This window comes from Diadema antillarum, unplaced genomic scaffold, assembly GCF_040938485.1.
Source record: "Diadema antillarum isolate AM-2024a unplaced genomic scaffold, OU_Dant_1.0 seq00001051_RagTag, whole genome shotgun sequence".
NCBI lineage: Eukaryota > Metazoa > Echinodermata > Echinoidea > Diadematoida > Diadematidae > Diadema > Diadema antillarum.
In genome coordinates this window covers 1038753-1056005 of record NW_027271881.1, presented here as the reverse complement: position 1 = coordinate 1056005, position 17253 = coordinate 1038753, and the positions used below count along the sequence as shown (strand labels likewise).

General features: G+C 39.7%; 1 protein-coding gene across 1 annotated transcript; it reads left to right on the top strand.

Moving 5' to 3' along the window:
* The first annotated feature begins 9568 nt into the window (after window positions 1-9568).
* LOC139743134 (transmembrane protein 26-like) lies at window positions 9569-15763 on the top strand. The gene is made up of 3 exons (XM_071653643.1): window positions 9569-9759; window positions 14149-14362; window positions 15014-15763. The coding sequence occupies exons 1-3, from the start codon at window positions 9569-9571 to the stop codon at window positions 15761-15763; spliced, it is 1155 nt and encodes a 384-aa protein (XP_071509744.1).
* The last annotated feature ends 1490 nt before the right edge of the window (window positions 15764-17253 follow it).

Here is a 17253-nt window from a genome sequence, read left to right as displayed (position 1 = left end):
CATATTAGTTAACTCAGATTTTAAATGAAGCAGAAAAAAGGTAGGGCCTATAGGCCTATTTTTTATTACGTTTCGCAATATCGGGTTGTCGCAAACGAAGATATTATAGGAACCGTCAATATAATCCAAGCAATTCTTTGAAAATGAAGGGAACTTTCAGAGTAAGAATCGCAGCGTTCCATCCGAAAGAATTCGTCCGGTACCCTCAATAAAAAGTAATATGCGGCTGTAATTATAACATATACCGTGTGTGTGTGTGTGTGTGTGTACTTCTGAAACGGATTTTACAGTTTAACATCAATATCGCATCCATGGTCGCTTACGAAGAATTGTTTCTTAAAACATGCACTTCCCGACAGGATAAGCGTTTTGGTATCATTTGTATCGTTTTATCACAATCATATCTTTTTATGGATAAATTGTATTTCAAAACCTCATTATAAATGGGTGAGAAATTGTCCAGCAATCGCAAAGTTAGCTTAAGATACATATGTCTTACATCATGTTTTGTTGTTGTTGCTGTTGTTCATGAGTGCTTTGTGTGGGGCTGTGGGACAGCACTCTGACCCATAGACCTACATTATATACTTAGTAGATGATGACTGGCGGGGGAGGGAACATACCGAATGTTCCACCAGAAGGGTTTAAATGCTATTGAGGGAGGTTATAAGTCCCGAGACGAAGTCGAGGGACTTAGAGCCTCCCGAAATATCATAACCAATGTTCCTCCATCACGTGACTGTGTTTAGCCAATCTCTAACCGGTATTTGACAAACCCATTTAATATTATGCCATTAATGATTAGGATAACACAGTGTGGTTGCGTGAAAAGGCTTAAGTATCAGGGGACTTCGCGCTGCCGTCGAGCTGGTCTACGTATCAAGGTTGGGGAAGTGTGATGCAAGTTATGTCTGTGTCTGTGTCTGTGTCTATGCATGTGTATGTGTATGTGTGTGTGTATGTGTATGTGTGTGTGTATGTGTATGTGTATGTGTATGTGTATGTGTATGTGTATGTGTATGTGTATGTGTATGTGTGTGTGTGTGTGTGTGTATGTGTATGTGTATGTGTGTGTGTATGTGAATGTGTATGTGTCTGTGTCAGCGTCTGTGTATGTCTAGACACCATGCGTTACACTATTGTGTATATATATATTTTGTGTGTGTGTGTGTGTGTGTGTGTGTGTGTGTGTAGTGCCTCATTATTTACTTTCCATTCAAATTATGTTCGTGCAGTGTGTTCACTCAAAAGGCAAAAGGGCCCCGTAGGGTGGGATTTCACGGAGCACGCGAACGATTTGCGAAGGACGCGAATGGCAAAATCCAGCATTCGTATTTTAGTCTGCAAAAGATCGCCAAATAAACGTGAGGGTTCGGAAGCGTCGTCAATTGTTCGCGAATGTCGTTTTTACTTCGGCGAGAATTTCAAAAAAGTTTGACATTTTTTGCGAACCTTTTCCGCACAATTGGTTGTGATTTGCTCGTGAACTGTTCTCGAAAGTGTCTTTAACGCCTCGTCATATGCGCAAGACCTTCGCAAGACACGCGCGATGTTCGCAAAATGTTCGTGAAACCCCAAACAGACTTCGAAACTTTGGAGAATGTCTCGCGTATGTTAGGGTGGGATTTCACGGAGCACGCGAACGATTTGCGAAGGACGCGAATGACAAAATCCAACATTCGGAAAAGTTTTTCTCCGAATGTTTTCCGACAATGAAGCCGAAAACTATTCTTGCGCAATTTGTGCGAAGTTTCCACGACGTATGTGCGAATGTCGTGTGTATCATTGCTAAAGTACAGCATGTTACGTACACGAAGAACACGCGACGGAAATGCGAACAACGAAAAATTTTCAATAATCATGGGAGAAAATGTACCCAAGGAGAGGTGGAAGCTGTCTTGAGTTGAATTTTTTTCTTTCCTCTATTTCTCCTTTCTTTTTCTCTCATTTCTCTATCGTGTGCTTGCCTACATTCTTTTTCTTAATACCTATCTCCACTATAGTAAGGAGCATTTGATTTTTTTTTCAGTTCCTCCGACACATAATCTCTATAGTTCAAATGAAATTTTACATAGTTAAGATATATTCTAAGTGTATTCTGCGATTTTTTTGTATATCAAACATCTCTTTATCTTTGCTAGTCTTTAATTTCTTTTGTTACTATAGTTGTTAATAATTCTTTGATGTTTAGATGTATTCTACAATTTTTATCTGCAGAAAACGTATAAGTCATGCATCACCCAAACGTGCGCTAAACGTTCGCGAGAATGTCTCAAAAGGTACGCGAACCGTTTGCGATTACGTCGTAAAATGATTGGAAAAACTTCGCAGATTTCGCGTAACATACGCGAGACATTCTCCAAAGTTTCGGAGTCTGTTTGGGGTTTCACGAACATTTTGCGAACATCGCGCGTGTCTTGCGAAGGTCTTGCGCATATGACGAAGCTTTCAAGACAATTTCGAGAACAATTCACGAGCAAATCACGACCAAGTGTGCGGAAAAGGTTCGCAAAAAATTTCAATCTTTTTTGAAATTCTCGCCGAAGTAAAAACGACATTCGCGAACAACTGACGACGCTTCCGAACGCTCACGACCGTTTGGCGAACTTTTGCAGACTAAAATACGAATGCTGGATTTTGCCATTCGCGTCCTTCGCAAATCGTTCGCGTGCTCCGTGAAATCCCACCCTTACGCGAAATCTGCGAAGTTTTTCCGATCATTTTACGACGTAATGGCAAACTGTTCGCGTACCTTTTGAGACATTCTCGCTAACGTTTAGCGCACGTTTGGGGGATGTATGACCTATACGTTTTCTACAAATAAGAATCGTAGCATACATCTAAACATCAAACAATCATTAACAACTATATTAACAAAAGAAATTAAAGACTAGCAAAGAGAAACAAATGTTAGATATACAAAAAAATCGCAGAATACACTTAAAATTAATCTAAAGTATGTAAAATTTCAGCTGAACTATAGAGATTATGTGTTGGAGGAACTGCAAAAAAAAATCAAATGCTTTACTAATGGAGATAGGTCCTAGGGAAAAAAAATGTAGGCAAGCACACGATAGAGAAATGAGAGAAAAAGAAAAGAAAAATAGAGGAAAGAAAAAATTCAACTCAAGACAGCTTCCACCTCTCCTTGGGTACATTTTCTCTCATGATTATTCAAAATTTTTCGTTGTTCGCATTTCTGTCGCGTGTTCTTCGTGTACGTAACATGCTGTACTTTAGCAACGATACACACGACATTCGCACATACGTCGTGGAAACTTCGCACAAATTGCGCAAGAATAGTTTTCGGCTTCATTGTTTGAACACATTCGCAGAAAAACTTTTCCGAATGTTGGATTTTGTCATTCGCGTCCTTCGCAAATCGTTCGCGTGCTCCGTGAAATCTCACCCTTAACGATCTAGAGCGTTAATGGGTTAGATGGTGTAGGCCTAGTACATTTCCACATCGTGACATACTCAGTAATTCATCATCAGAGGATAAGAGAGATGGATTAGCTGATTTGATATCATTTGCCATATCAAAATTACACACGTGTACCAAACTGTCATTGAGCATACAGCCATTGAACGTCATACAAACAGACATAAAAAAAAGAAAAGAAAAGAAAGGTAAAGACAGGTAGGGCCTTATGGCTCATTCAACTCTGCCTACAGCCTTTACCTTCGATGGAGTGCACAAGTATATTCTAATTAGTTATGATGAAATAATATACTATACAAAAAGCGTGTAAATTAGATATGTTCGACTGGACTTACTTGTGAAAATCACGGAGAAAACAGTTTCGTGACTCGTCCGAGTCACTAATTCTTCAGCTCTGTCTGGCCGGCGAGCATTCACCCGTGGAGGGTGAATGGGCGATGTTACTGCCTTTATTGTCTGCACGGCAGGGAATTTTGCGGATCACCGACTTGTATGTTGGTGAAAGGCTGTGTCAGAGTCTACATCGAAATATACTACAGAGCAGATATCAAACTAAATGAAGTGTTTGTAGGAACAATAAGCATGCGTAATATTTTTTTTTAAAACATAATCACAATAATTTTAACACACACTGTAACTTCTCTGGCTCACACAGAACCAGATATCAAACTAAATGAAGTGTTTGTAGAAACAATAAGCACGCGTAATATTTTTTTTAACATAATCACAATAATTCTAACACACACTGTAACTTCTCTGGCTCACACAGAACCGATGACCGACATGTCCGCTTCCCTTTTCATTCAGGCAGCAGCGCATTAACAATTCATTTTTTTTTTCACAGTTATAATAAATACATGCTTGAGTGAACGCTCCCTGCGTATTATCTAATGAGCTGGAATAAATTATTTTCATATCCCAAATAAACTTAGAAAATCAATTTAATTAGTTGAAAATGATCATATTCAAGGAATCATCCCCAGCTTTCGTGATATTATGTAATTGTGACCTTTTTTCTCGTACAAAATTTGTAAAAAAAGGTTGAAAATTATTTTTAAAAATGAATTTTAAGCATTTTGAACAGTTGAAAGTCTAGTTAAACATGTTTGCTGTCACCAAATTCTATGCATCAGTCATGTCGGTATGAAAAGCAATATGTTTTTCTCTTTGCCATTTGTTTTGCTATACTCGTGCTTTAAATCTGTCGGGAGACAGCAACATACAACTGAGTACTGAATTGCAGCTGAGCAAAATGTGAGAAAGCATTTCACTGGCTGTTAGATTGTCTACTAAGCTGTGATTGGACTGAGGGAAAGTCAAAGTAAGCCCACATTACAACCACAAGGCATCCAGGTACACATCAAGGTGAACGAGCGACCTTATTTTGAATTAACCATCTTTAGTTCACAAACCTGGAATTGATATAAAAATCCATGGTCACATTTTGCACCTACTTGATATTTTGCTGGATCCTGACCCATTTAAAGTCCTGAACGTCCTGGCAATAGAGAGGGAACTATTATTATTCACATTGATGTAAAATAAGGGAAATGCAACCAGACAGATTCATGTAACAATTTGAGCTTGTTAAACAGACAGCAACATTTCATTTTTAATCATCTTTTCGACAGTAAATTATGGTTACCCAGGAGTCAGGTTGAAATAAACATCTACAGTAATGAAGCTTTTAGTGTCTCCTAGCAGCTGCCATACATGCTCATGTTTTCAGCATATACACCATTAACTGTGATCGTGCATTACTGTAATTTTTTAAAAGCGGTGTGTCAGTTCATTAAGGATATGCAAAGTGCACTGACAAGCCTCGCCTGCCGTCGTGTACTGCATGTATGTAAACCCCACATAAGTTTCCGCCTTATTGTCTCCAGAGTTACGCTCTGACTGTTGTATGACATGTTGCAACGTTTTGACTATCTCGAACGAATTAACCAATTAATCATAATCTGAAAACGAATTAGTGATGTATGACTGTGCAGCAGTCCATTAGCTAATCACAAAATAAAAAATGATACTGAAGAAAACTATATCACAAGCGGGGACACCAGAAAGTGACAAAATGATATTTGCCTATAGGTTTTTGTGTGTTATCTGGGGGCATTTCATTTTGTCAGAATTTTTTTTTTGACAAATTTGCTCACAGCCAATCGGATACAAGGATTTCGATAGCTTATAACGATTTGTCAGAAAAATAAATAATCTGAAAATGCTTCATGAAAATGCCCCCTGAACGTGATCTTTGTATAAAATAATTGAGCATAAGTAGTTCATGCCAAGTGTGGACAACTACGGCTTTGATGTGCTGCAAGACGGTTTTTAAGAAATTCATCGCACGGGATGATCCGGCGCAATGCTTTGTTGTTTTGGGGGTTTTTTTTTTATGCCTCCGCCACGAAGTGGTGCCAGAGGCATTATGTTTTCTTGTTGTCCGTCCTTCCGTCTGTCCGTCCGTCCTTCCTTCCGTCCGTAATGAATTTTGTGGACAGCATAACTAAAATCCTTTTGAGGTATCCTAATGAAACTTGGCATGTATGTGTATAAGGGGGTGAAGTTGTGCCTATCAACTTTTGGGTGCATATGCTCAAGGTCAAAGGTCAAAAGGTCAAAGTCAAATGCTGACAATTTCACTATTTCCCCCACATCTAAGCAATGCCTGAAGATATTTTCTTGAAACTTAGTGTATACATGTATTACCCATAAAATTCTTTGGAGAAAGTTTGGGGTCATGAGGTCAAAGGTCTAAAGGTCAAGTAAAAATGTTAAAATTTCACTTTTTTATCCGTATCTTGGAAATTGTTCAAGGTATCTTCATGGAATATAGTATATATGCATGTACTGACTGGCAATGATTATCTAGGGAATTTGGGGTTCATGGGTCAAAGATCAGGGGTCAAAGGTCAAGGGCAACACTTCAAAATTGTATTATTTCCCTCATATTATTATGCAATGCCAGTAGGATTATTATTTTTTTAAAACTTGGTGTATGCATGTATAACGCAATAGAGATTCTCTGGGAAGGTTTTTTTTTTTGCCAAAAAGGTCAAAGGTCAAAGGTCAAAGGTCAAAAGGTCAAAGATCAAGTGGAATTGCTGAAATCACTTCTCTCTCCATATTTTCGGAAGTGGCTCAAGTTATCTTGAAACTTAGTACTGTGCATGTTCTGCCTGACATCGATTCTCTTATGAATTTAAGGGTCAAAGGCCAGATGAAAATGGTAACAATTTACTATTCAATACAGAAATTGCACTTTTTCTCCATACCTTGAAAATTACTCAATGCATAAACTTATGAAAGGGTCAAAGTCAAGTTAAAGTCCTTAAATCCCAAAATACATGCTCTCCTATTCATCCAATTAAATCTAGGTCAAGGAAGGTGAACATTCAACACATTTGTGACAAACATGTCATTTTAATCATTTTGCCACTTTTATGAAAATGTAATCACACATTGTCCACTGTACTATAGACCTATTAGGAGAATCATGCATTATGGCGGAGGCATACCAGTTAACATAGCGACATTCAGTTTATTTTGTTTTTCAGTTTTATGTAGATGTATACTTACTGTATCTTTTGAACTGTCAGAGGGTTTACTGAAGCTTATGACAGGAATAGTCTTCACATTATACGAAAAGATGAGCGATATCAATACCAGGGTGTCAGTATTAGGGTCTTCAAGGCAATAATGTACACATTGCATGCATGGAATATATAGAGAGGAGTTGAGATTGAGATTAGGTGCAGAAATGACATTCTGCACACACACACACACACACACACATGATTATATACGTATACACGGGTGAATGTGTGTGTGCGCGCCTGTGTGTGTTTAGGTTTGTGTATTCACCATTATTACAACAATTAATTTGCGTGATATGATACGTCACGCAAAGTCACGCATTGGGCAGTCTCCACTTGCATCTTTTATACCAGCCTATATTTTTTCCCTCTCTAATTCCTCTGTGACTATAATGTTTGTCTGATAAACTCCGGTGACCCATCATCTTTGCCAACGAGGAGTGGACCTCGCCGTCCGGAGCCGTGTGTCAATAATAGATCGGTCTATCACAATTTAATGCTGTCACATTAAACAACTCGCTTTTAGGATGTAGTCGAGCCACTTGATTGTCAAGGGGTATGACTTGTTAGGACTTCTGCAGTAGTTGAAAAATTGGATGATGATACAACAAAATCTACGTCCTTGACGTTGTTTGATTTCCATTAATTTGTAATTGGCAATCACGCATTAAAACTTAATTCTAATGAACAAATACGAAAAGATCGTAAAACAGAGCGATTGCAATACAAATAGTTTTATGATATTTGAAAAGATAATTACAAGAGACATTACTATCTTCAACATCTCGCAATTTCAAGGTGTGAAGAGTAAGTCCACAATAAATCACCATCAAACGTCATATTTCATTATTCTCCATGATAACCTGCTATTATACAGGAAACATTAGTACGCCATGTCACTTCAGAAATGTTTGAAAACAATAATAGTGGCACCATGCACGCTGTAACAAATAATTCGGAGAGGGCTATAATATGAGAAGTTGTGCTTGTATCGTAATATGGAAGATCCAAACTATATAATTTAATCATACTTTAAGTTTTGCCATCAAAGGAAACTTTCAGATGCAAAACAAGCTTTCAAAGAAACTGATCATCTGTATTCCAATAGGTATCTGACATGATGCAGTCATTTCTCATTACAAATTTATTGTAGAAGAATAAGCTTATTACGCGATATAAGATCTTCATTACTCTAATGATGAGGCAACTTAATATCACGTCAATGATGACATCGCGAAACTATAATGGCAAGATGAGATGATTGTTTCCCGCGTGCGAAGTTATATGGGACCTATATTTGATATTGAAGATAATTCTTCCCATGAGTGATTCGTAATTGATTGTGATTTACCACATGACATGATCATGCATCTTTTCTGCCTCTCCATCCGTTTTGCTGTCTGTCTCTCGTCCCTGTCGTCCATGTTCCATGTGTGTTGTCTGTTGCTCATCAGCCCACCTGTCTTTCCCTTTTCATCAGACAATCGCGTCCTTCAAAGTCATGAATATCTCACGTATTTTCATTGCACTGTGTCGTCATAATCGATTTACTTTGATTAAATCGGTTTGATGGGAACACTTTCGAAGAAGGGCGCGGCGGCTTCAGCTAGTGGGCATGCGCAAATGAAACTCAGTCGTTCAGCAAATCATGCATTCGCTCTGAATATTGGGTACGGCATTATTGGGTAAACGGGTTTATCGGAGGACCATGTCTGTTGAGTGAAGTGCAGCAAATCATTTGATGGATAGCAGTTCAATGTTGTTGCAAGCGGGTTTTCTGAATGATTAAGAACTGCGTTGACTCTGAAATAGCAGGGGGAGCTTGTACATCCTTCCGTAGACCTCTATAAGTAGGATGAAACAGCGAGCAAAGGTGGGCGACAATTTTGAACATTGGTTTTGACGGGGCGATGATGCGAGTGAGACAAATGAATGCTTCGGACCTGCTTCGACTCTGAACGACACTCCTTCATAAGGATACATCAATGAGCGAAGTACTTGATGGTCCATCTGTAAAATCATGTTGGAGTAAACGTGAACGTCTCATGTTTGTGGACACGAATAGACATTAACAAAAGTGGCGGAGTCGGGAGCACATCGTTATGAAGCAAAGACGCTATAGGAAAAGTAAAAAGTAAACAACCTTCAGGAACAATGATGTAGGGGCCTAAAGGAATCACAGTGGATGAACCTGGTCAAAAGATAAGAGGTTTGGTGACACTATCCAATGTCTTTGGGTGGATTGTCTCGTCACAGACATCATAAACATCACTATAATTTCAGAAGGTGAAAAGGTATTAAAATCATGGATGAAATGAACAGTGAATATAAGCATTCTGTAGAATCCGATCATGACATGTTCAGGCGGAATGCTACGAACAACATCCACGCCGACAGCCAGGAGTCCGGATACGCTTCACCAGCTCCTCGTCACAATCTAGCCGTGCTCCAGGCCGACGATGAAGCGAGCGATCGGCCAGCCAGGACACTGTCCACGAAAATGCGCCCACCAAGCTATGAGTTCTGTTCGATGAAACTGCAGCGGGCATCGAAGGCCTCGGTCGTACGAGCCGCGTTCCTCTTCCACGGTCTTGCTGCGATCTTTTGCGTCGTGTACACGTTGCAGAACTCCTACTACTGGTTTCTTGGAATCGGTTTCGTCTTTCTTGCCATGGAAATGGTGCTTACATACTCTTATAATGAAGAAGGGGAGTGGAAATGGTAAGTGCTCCATACTCGTCCAATTAAAGATAATCATGCTAACTTAATTATGTACAAATATGTTAACTTTCAATGAAAAGAATAACGAAAATGATTCAGAATTGACAGATAGTGTCCAAGAATCCTTGTTACCACTATTGGTTGGGAAAAATTCAAAGAATCATGCTTAAGGCCGTGTCACACCTTTCCGGGCAAGCCTTGCGTGCGACTTGCGAAGAGCAATTTTCACTACCCGGAGGTCCCCGCAGATGACCCGAACATGCATGACAGTATACCTAGCACGTATCTCACCAGTAGTCGCCCGGAGGTGCGCACTCAAATCCTTTTTACCCGCAACCATGTTTAGGCCCTGTCACACCTTTCCAGGCAAGCTACGCGGGCTTGTTGCGTGTGGGTATTCTCCAGCATACCGGACAATTTCTGAGGGCGGGCAGGGATTTGGGCGAGTTTTGAATGCGTTCTACTTAAGTTCTACTGGCGGGTATTCTGTGTGACCTGCGTGCCAGGCGCGTGGGGGCTGACAACTAAGTGAAGGAACTCCTCTGAAGGAATGGCAGAAGTCCCACAGAATGTCAGTATCTTGGCCGCATTCGGAGACTGCGAAGTACCTGCGTGGGAGTTAAATTGCCTGCGAGGTGCTGCCGCTAAGGGCCTCCTACTGGCGTTCTGCGTGGACCTCTGCGGGCAATCCCCGCGACTCTTCCGGAAAAGGTTTTGGTCATGCTCAAAACATGGCTGCGGGTAACTCGGACTTGCGTGTGCACCTCCGGGTAAATACGAGCGAGATACGCACTACGTACTGTCAGGTGCGGACCAACTGCGAAGAGCTCCGGGTAGCAAATTTATTTCCCCGCAGGTCAACCCGTAAAATTTCCCCAGATACAGTGACAAGGCCTTGAACATGCTCAAAACTTGTTCCGAGTGAGTCGCGGGGGTTTGCCCGCAGAGGTACACGCAGAGCGCCAGTAGGAGACCCTTTACCGGCAGCACCTCGCAGGCAAATCCAACGCAGGTACTTCGCAGTACCTGTAACTCGCTCGTAACAGAAAACGGATCGGTTTCAAAGCTCTCACGCAGGTCACACGGAATAAACGCAAGTAGAAGGTGAGTAGCACGCGTCTAGCAGGTAAGACACAAGTGCGAAACTCGCAAACATTCTTGTCCGCCCGCAGAAAATTCTCCTGCGTGCTGGAAAATCCCTACTCGCAACAAGCCCGCATAGCTTGCCCGGAAAGGTGTGACACGGCCTTTAGCTGAGACAATGATGAGAACGTCTTGTACTTTGTTTATTACAACGTACTAGGCCCTACTACTTATTTTTAAGATTGTATCCACACAATACTATATTAGGGACAATGTGATTTGTTAATTCAGAATTCATTGTTCAAAATTAGGCCTATGTGTGTATTCTGACTGTGAATATGTCTTTTAATGCTAATTATAAAATAAATGTTTTTTGGGGGGATACTGTGAATCTACAGATGATAAAATCATGAAATCCATACCTGACTTCATCTGATCTTGATGTTATTCTCCCTTTTTAGATTGGTCAAGCAGTATCATACCCGAAAAAGGCATCGTAATTTGCTTTGTATCCATTTCATTGTATTTCTTCTGGTTCTTCTCATTGCAGCAAAGGCTGAAAAAGTGTATAAGAGAGAATGTCTGTAAAACAATTCACAATAGTGAAAATTATTGTATATTCATCGATCCGTGCACATAATGTCATCCCCCCCCCCCTCTTTGGACAGACAAGGAAATGTAAAAAGGCTACTATTATTTTCGTCATGATACATGCAGGACTAACGCTCTCTTGTATAATGAGCGTTGTAAATTATTCGAGAGAACATCATTGCCATAGTGCTGAATCCCGCAGTCTTTTAACTTGTTAGCTCGAATCATGGACTTCCAAAATAGCTTACATTGCCATTTTGCAATTTTGAACATTACAGTCTCCACTCCCAGTGGTCTTATGTTTTGATTTTTTTAAATAAAATTATCAGCATGAGTTGCGCCATCGCTGCATGTATTATGTTTTGTTTTCATGTTGCATCAGCAATCATTGCTAATTAAATTCTAAACACAGCTTATAGTATTTACCATGTTCAGACTTGAAGTTAGTTGAGTTGCGCCGTTGCAATGTTTTACATATAGGTCAGAATCATATTCAACCTGCACTGATCAAAGGCTTTAGCATTGCAATCTGCTACACGGAAATTTCCGTATCGATCTGTGATGACAACTTGTCTATGGAAAATGAAATTGCATTTGAGGTGTGATCCGAACAACGACGGTAATCTCACGCCCAGCCTAGCAGATCGATACTGTCGTATCCAAACTCAAGCGGTTATACGCTAGATTAAAGTAGACTTGAATTCGCCACTGTGCATGACGAAATTGGGTGATCTACTAATATTCATCCCTGACTAGCTGGAATTCGACCCCTAATGATATAATGTGAAATAGATTTTTTCGTATTAATCTGTTGTTTTTTTAATGATCTGAACAACATATTTTGCCTAAACTCCAAGCAAGAGATAGGGAAAGAACGGGAATATTTGGGATGGAGCGGCAACATCCATTGCATTTGGTGCCCATACTGATAACTGTCATCCTTCCAAATGCGTGGGCGCTGGAGGCACGCAGTCATTTCATTTTCTGCGCAATGGTTTCATCTCAAGAAGTACCTTCGTAAGCTAGGTCTGTTGGGGACTGCTGCCACGTTAAGTATGGATTACTTGTCCAAATAATCAACGACATATTAAAGGTACATAAAAATCAGCAAAAGATAATAATATGATAATGTTTATGAGACCGTCAAATGCAGTCGATATTTCCAAGCGTCCCGCTGAGAAATGTGATGGCAAAAACGCCCATTTTCTAGGAACTCGATGAATATTAATTCAGTCTCGCTGTCAGGCGCTGAACAAACAAACATATCGTGAATCAGATTTTTCGATTGGTGTTTCTTGGCAACGAATTAATATCTTCTAAGTGTATATTATAGTAGAGTGTATGTGTGAAAATATGCAGGGTGTGAGATAGACGAACTTTAAGTAATGCTTTATTTTGTGTAATAATGAATGCTGCATATTACCAAAATTTGTTATTCCGAAAATGAAAAATTATAGGTTCGTTAATCAGAAAAAGAGCATATAGTAACGAACCTTCAGAATTACGAACCTTATAGAATTTTCTGATGAACAAACCTGCACAATGATGACCCTCTTTTATTTTTGGATTAACGAGCCTTCGAAATAACAAACCATATTTCATTTGGGATTTACGAATCTTCGGAATAACGAACTGGAGCTATTTCAATTGTTTGTTTGTTTGTTTGTTTGCTTGCATGCTTGCTTGTAAGCAGCGATTTCCTCTCCCAATTTCACTTTGACATTTCACACGCAGACAGAAAAACAAAGTCGTGATCTGGTGATATCAACTCTTTGTAGGGTTTCAGTTTCAGTTTCGATGTACGTCATTTCTGCATTTTCCGTGAATATCATGTGTGATTAACTGTAAAATGGATCTTTTAGAACATTGTACATAGCTTACCTGCATTGAGGGTCGTGAGGAATGGGTTTCGAGAGTCCGCTGGTTTTGGGGTCCAAGTGAAGTTTTCGATCTCTTTCGTCTAACACTACCCTTCAATCGTTTTACTGTGCTTCCAAAACCAGCGATTACATGCGCTTTAGAAGCGTCAGTATCAAGCGCTATGTTATTATTATTATTACTATTACTTTTAATGTTGTTATTATTATTAATAATATCTTATCATCTGATAGATGAAGTGCCTATTGTAACTGTCAAGTGTACTTTTTTTTCCCCTCACAAACTGTTACGCGGACAATTATTTTGGCATATAGCTGATCTCTGAGATGGGATGTGTTGACTTTTGCATTTACAAGCCGGGCTAATAATTACTATATCTCAAATCTGTCAATTTTACATCCTTCTTCTAAGCAAATTCAATCTTAAACATGTCAGCTACTGATAAAGGCCTCCATAATCAAACGAAAGAAGAAGGGAAACACAAACTGCATTATACACATTAAAAAATACAAACACAATGATTTTTGTATATACAGAAACTACAGGAAGCAATCAGCATATTATAATTTTCTATAATGAATTATTCATCTTGATTACTTCCGTTGCGAAATACCTTCTCAAAGTGAATGTTTGTTATTATCAAAACAACAAAGCGGGATACGGCGTAGTATATTCAAGTATACTAACGCTAGCGACAAGGTAATAAGGCATGTAACGACCACTTGAATATACTAATGCCGTATCACGGCACATCCTATACCAACGAAGATCATAGTATCTTTGCAAGCGATACTAAAAGAATTTTTACGACTACATTTCTTGTCTGTTGACCATCAGGTTTGTACCATCGGCGTTCATCTACATGGCCATTGTCGTGCCCGTTGTGTGGTTCATGGAGCTGGGATCACTCAATCTCCGGCTCCTCGTCAAGAGTCGTGTTGGTTTGGAGGCCGAGTGCCCCGTCAGCATCAGTTCCGTACAGATCAACGCCTTCCTCTGTCTCAACAACAATACGTCACCATACGATGAAGTTGTTACTCCCGTAGAACAGGTAAGAAGCATGCACACACATTTTAATGCCTGTATATAGGGAGCGGTGGGGGAAAGGTGTGTTGTATTCGCTGCAATACGTGAGCAGAAACGGCTGGCGAGTTGTGGGTAAGGTTTACAAAGACAGTCATATTATCGCATAGCTATATAAATTATTTGCCTGTATAACACACCCGTGATTTCTGCCTGAATTGGTATGTTCCACGCAGTTAGAGAGTTTATTTAATTCTATCTTATTTCATTTATTTGTTTTTTTTTAACTCTTTCCTTATCTAATTACTACTGTTGTGAACCAATGTCTTCTTAGATTGCGAGCAGAAACCCTTTGCTGTTATTCACAAATGCATAAATGAGATAAATACATATGTATCACAACAGACCCACATGTCACTATAGAGAAACGTAATGTGTCTTTTTTGATTACATAAAAACAACCGAGAATTCAGCTTTGCTGTAGTTTCAAGCTACAGATCTATGAAGTTGCCAATCACTGTTGCAAAGAAGGCCTATTTCCATTAGATTATGTTCTTGTTCAAATTTACTGTAAGGTTTAAACTGCGAATGAGAAATGCACTTCTGCGTGGCGTCATATTTTTATGAAGCGCATAACATAAACATTTTCATCTTCTTGTTTGGTCATTTTCCTTCACAGAGGGTGTACGAAATGCAGCAGTTGTATTCCACCACCCTGCAGCAAACTCTGATGCTGATTCTCATCTTAGGTCGCTGGTTGATGCCGCGCGGTCAGCTGACACGTGACCAGCTATCTCAACTACTATTGGTCTACATCGGTATGGCGGCAGACATGCTGGAGTTCTCGCTGGAGACCCTGAAGCTAGAGGCCATCGCCTGCATGAGGGACATGTTCTACGTCATCCTTGGCATCTGGAGCTGGAGCTTGTTGCAGTTCACTCTCGGCTTGACTGCGACGAAGGCAAGGAAGCGCCGAGTGTTCGGCAAGGTAGCCAGGCCTCCGGAAGACGAGACCGCTCGGCAAGAGGAAAAGAGGCGAAACAGCATTCTGGGGCGGGCAGCGATATCTCTGTGGTGCTGTGGCACAGAAACCTGGGCGCTGATGACCAGCGTGATCCTACAGGACGGACCCTATCTTGTCATTAGACTCTATCTCATCATTCGTTTTAGAATTTTCGATCAATCCATGATCTTTTTCACGTGCAAGAACATGCTGCTGCTAGTGCTGCAGTTCTATCGCCTCTACGTGGTCATCAGCGAAACTCAAAAGGCACACGCACAGAGTTCACTGCGGCGCCGCCAGTCCATGCTTCCAATGATGAAAGCACGGTCTGATGATTTACAAGGGCGTTGGCCTCAGAATGGGAGTGTCTATGCAATTCATCCTATTCCAAGGGCCAATGGCGAAGTAGAAGTTGGTGTGCGATAGACATCATGTAGAAAATGGATCTCTTGCTCTTGTAATGTTTATAAAAAGCTATTCTTGATTTCAATGGAAACAGATTTCAAAGAGTCCAGCGTCGGTGTTTAGAGTTTCAGACAATAAACAGTTTATCACTATCTCTCGATAGCAAATTGAGACTTTTGTCCAACAGAGCCCCTCTTGCTGGGAGACAGGCCATAGAAATCTACATCCAAGAAATGAGAGTGATAACGAAAATATTGCAATGAAACAAAAACTCAGAACGCCGAAATAGTACCTGTCTGAAATGAGAGAACGTGAAAAAGGAGCTTCTTGAACTCTAACTTGACTCTTCTTTATTGCTTGCTGAAGAAAAACACTCGCAAATAAAAGTGGACTCCATGCCGTATAAACGCATTCATTTCATTTTTTTCATGTCTTGTCGATCAGAATTGAAATGAATTTAAAAAAAAAAAGTACTGGAGTGATCACATTTACATCACGCCCTTATTTTCCGTTTAAGTATATAGAAAGATCTTTGAGGATCAATTTGATCACGATGTTAAGAATAAAATGTGACTTTTGACAACATTCAATGTAATGATGTCCTTGCGTGATAATACAGGCGGAGCGAACACCCTCATTCGTTGGGAAATAATGTGCTATCAGGCCTATTAGTTGTTGGATTGTACAGGTGTATCAATATGACATTGTATGGGGTGATCAATCGACTTTGGCGTAATTACATTTCGCGGTAAGTTACGTTCATGGAAAATTATAACTGAAGGTCATCGGAGTGATTATTGAAGTGGTGATTATGAAGACCGGAATTTGGTATCACACATGGTATTGCATGATTAACCTAATGATTATGACATGATTAAGTTAATGTGGCTTCTAGCTCCTTTTTCAGAAATTGTAATGTCTTTGTTTACTGCAGTGTGTACACATTAAGCTTTGTTGTTGATACATTCCTGTCGTTTCCAGGATACGAGAGATGATTTTATAGCTCCAAATACACGTTGCTTCAATATTTTCAACCTGTTGACTGCATGTATAGGAAAGAGCAGAGTATAATGGATGCAAAAATGTCAGTTAACCCTTCTACTATCTCGAGTTTCCTTTGACTCGCAGTTTATCAGTTACGCTGCGCAAGAAATTTGAGTGTCTGCCAGATGTCAAGGAAAATAGTAACTCTTTATTAAGAAATCATTTATTATGTTAATCAATATTAATTATGAGGAGGTTTTATTCAGTTAATGCAAAGTAATGTTGACTTTCAATCTTTCACTTTTCACAAATTACTTAGGGTTAAATTGCACTTTAAATGAATGAATGAATGAATGAACTTATACAGGGAAATTTATTTCAAAGAAGACAAAGAAAGGAGTGAATCAGTTAATATCTGCATTACAAGAAGGAAATTAGTTGAGATTTAGTTAAAACGTTATCATATTGTACAAAATATGCATCTATGTGAATTGGTCTAACTAACTAACATTGGGTGATTGAAATTT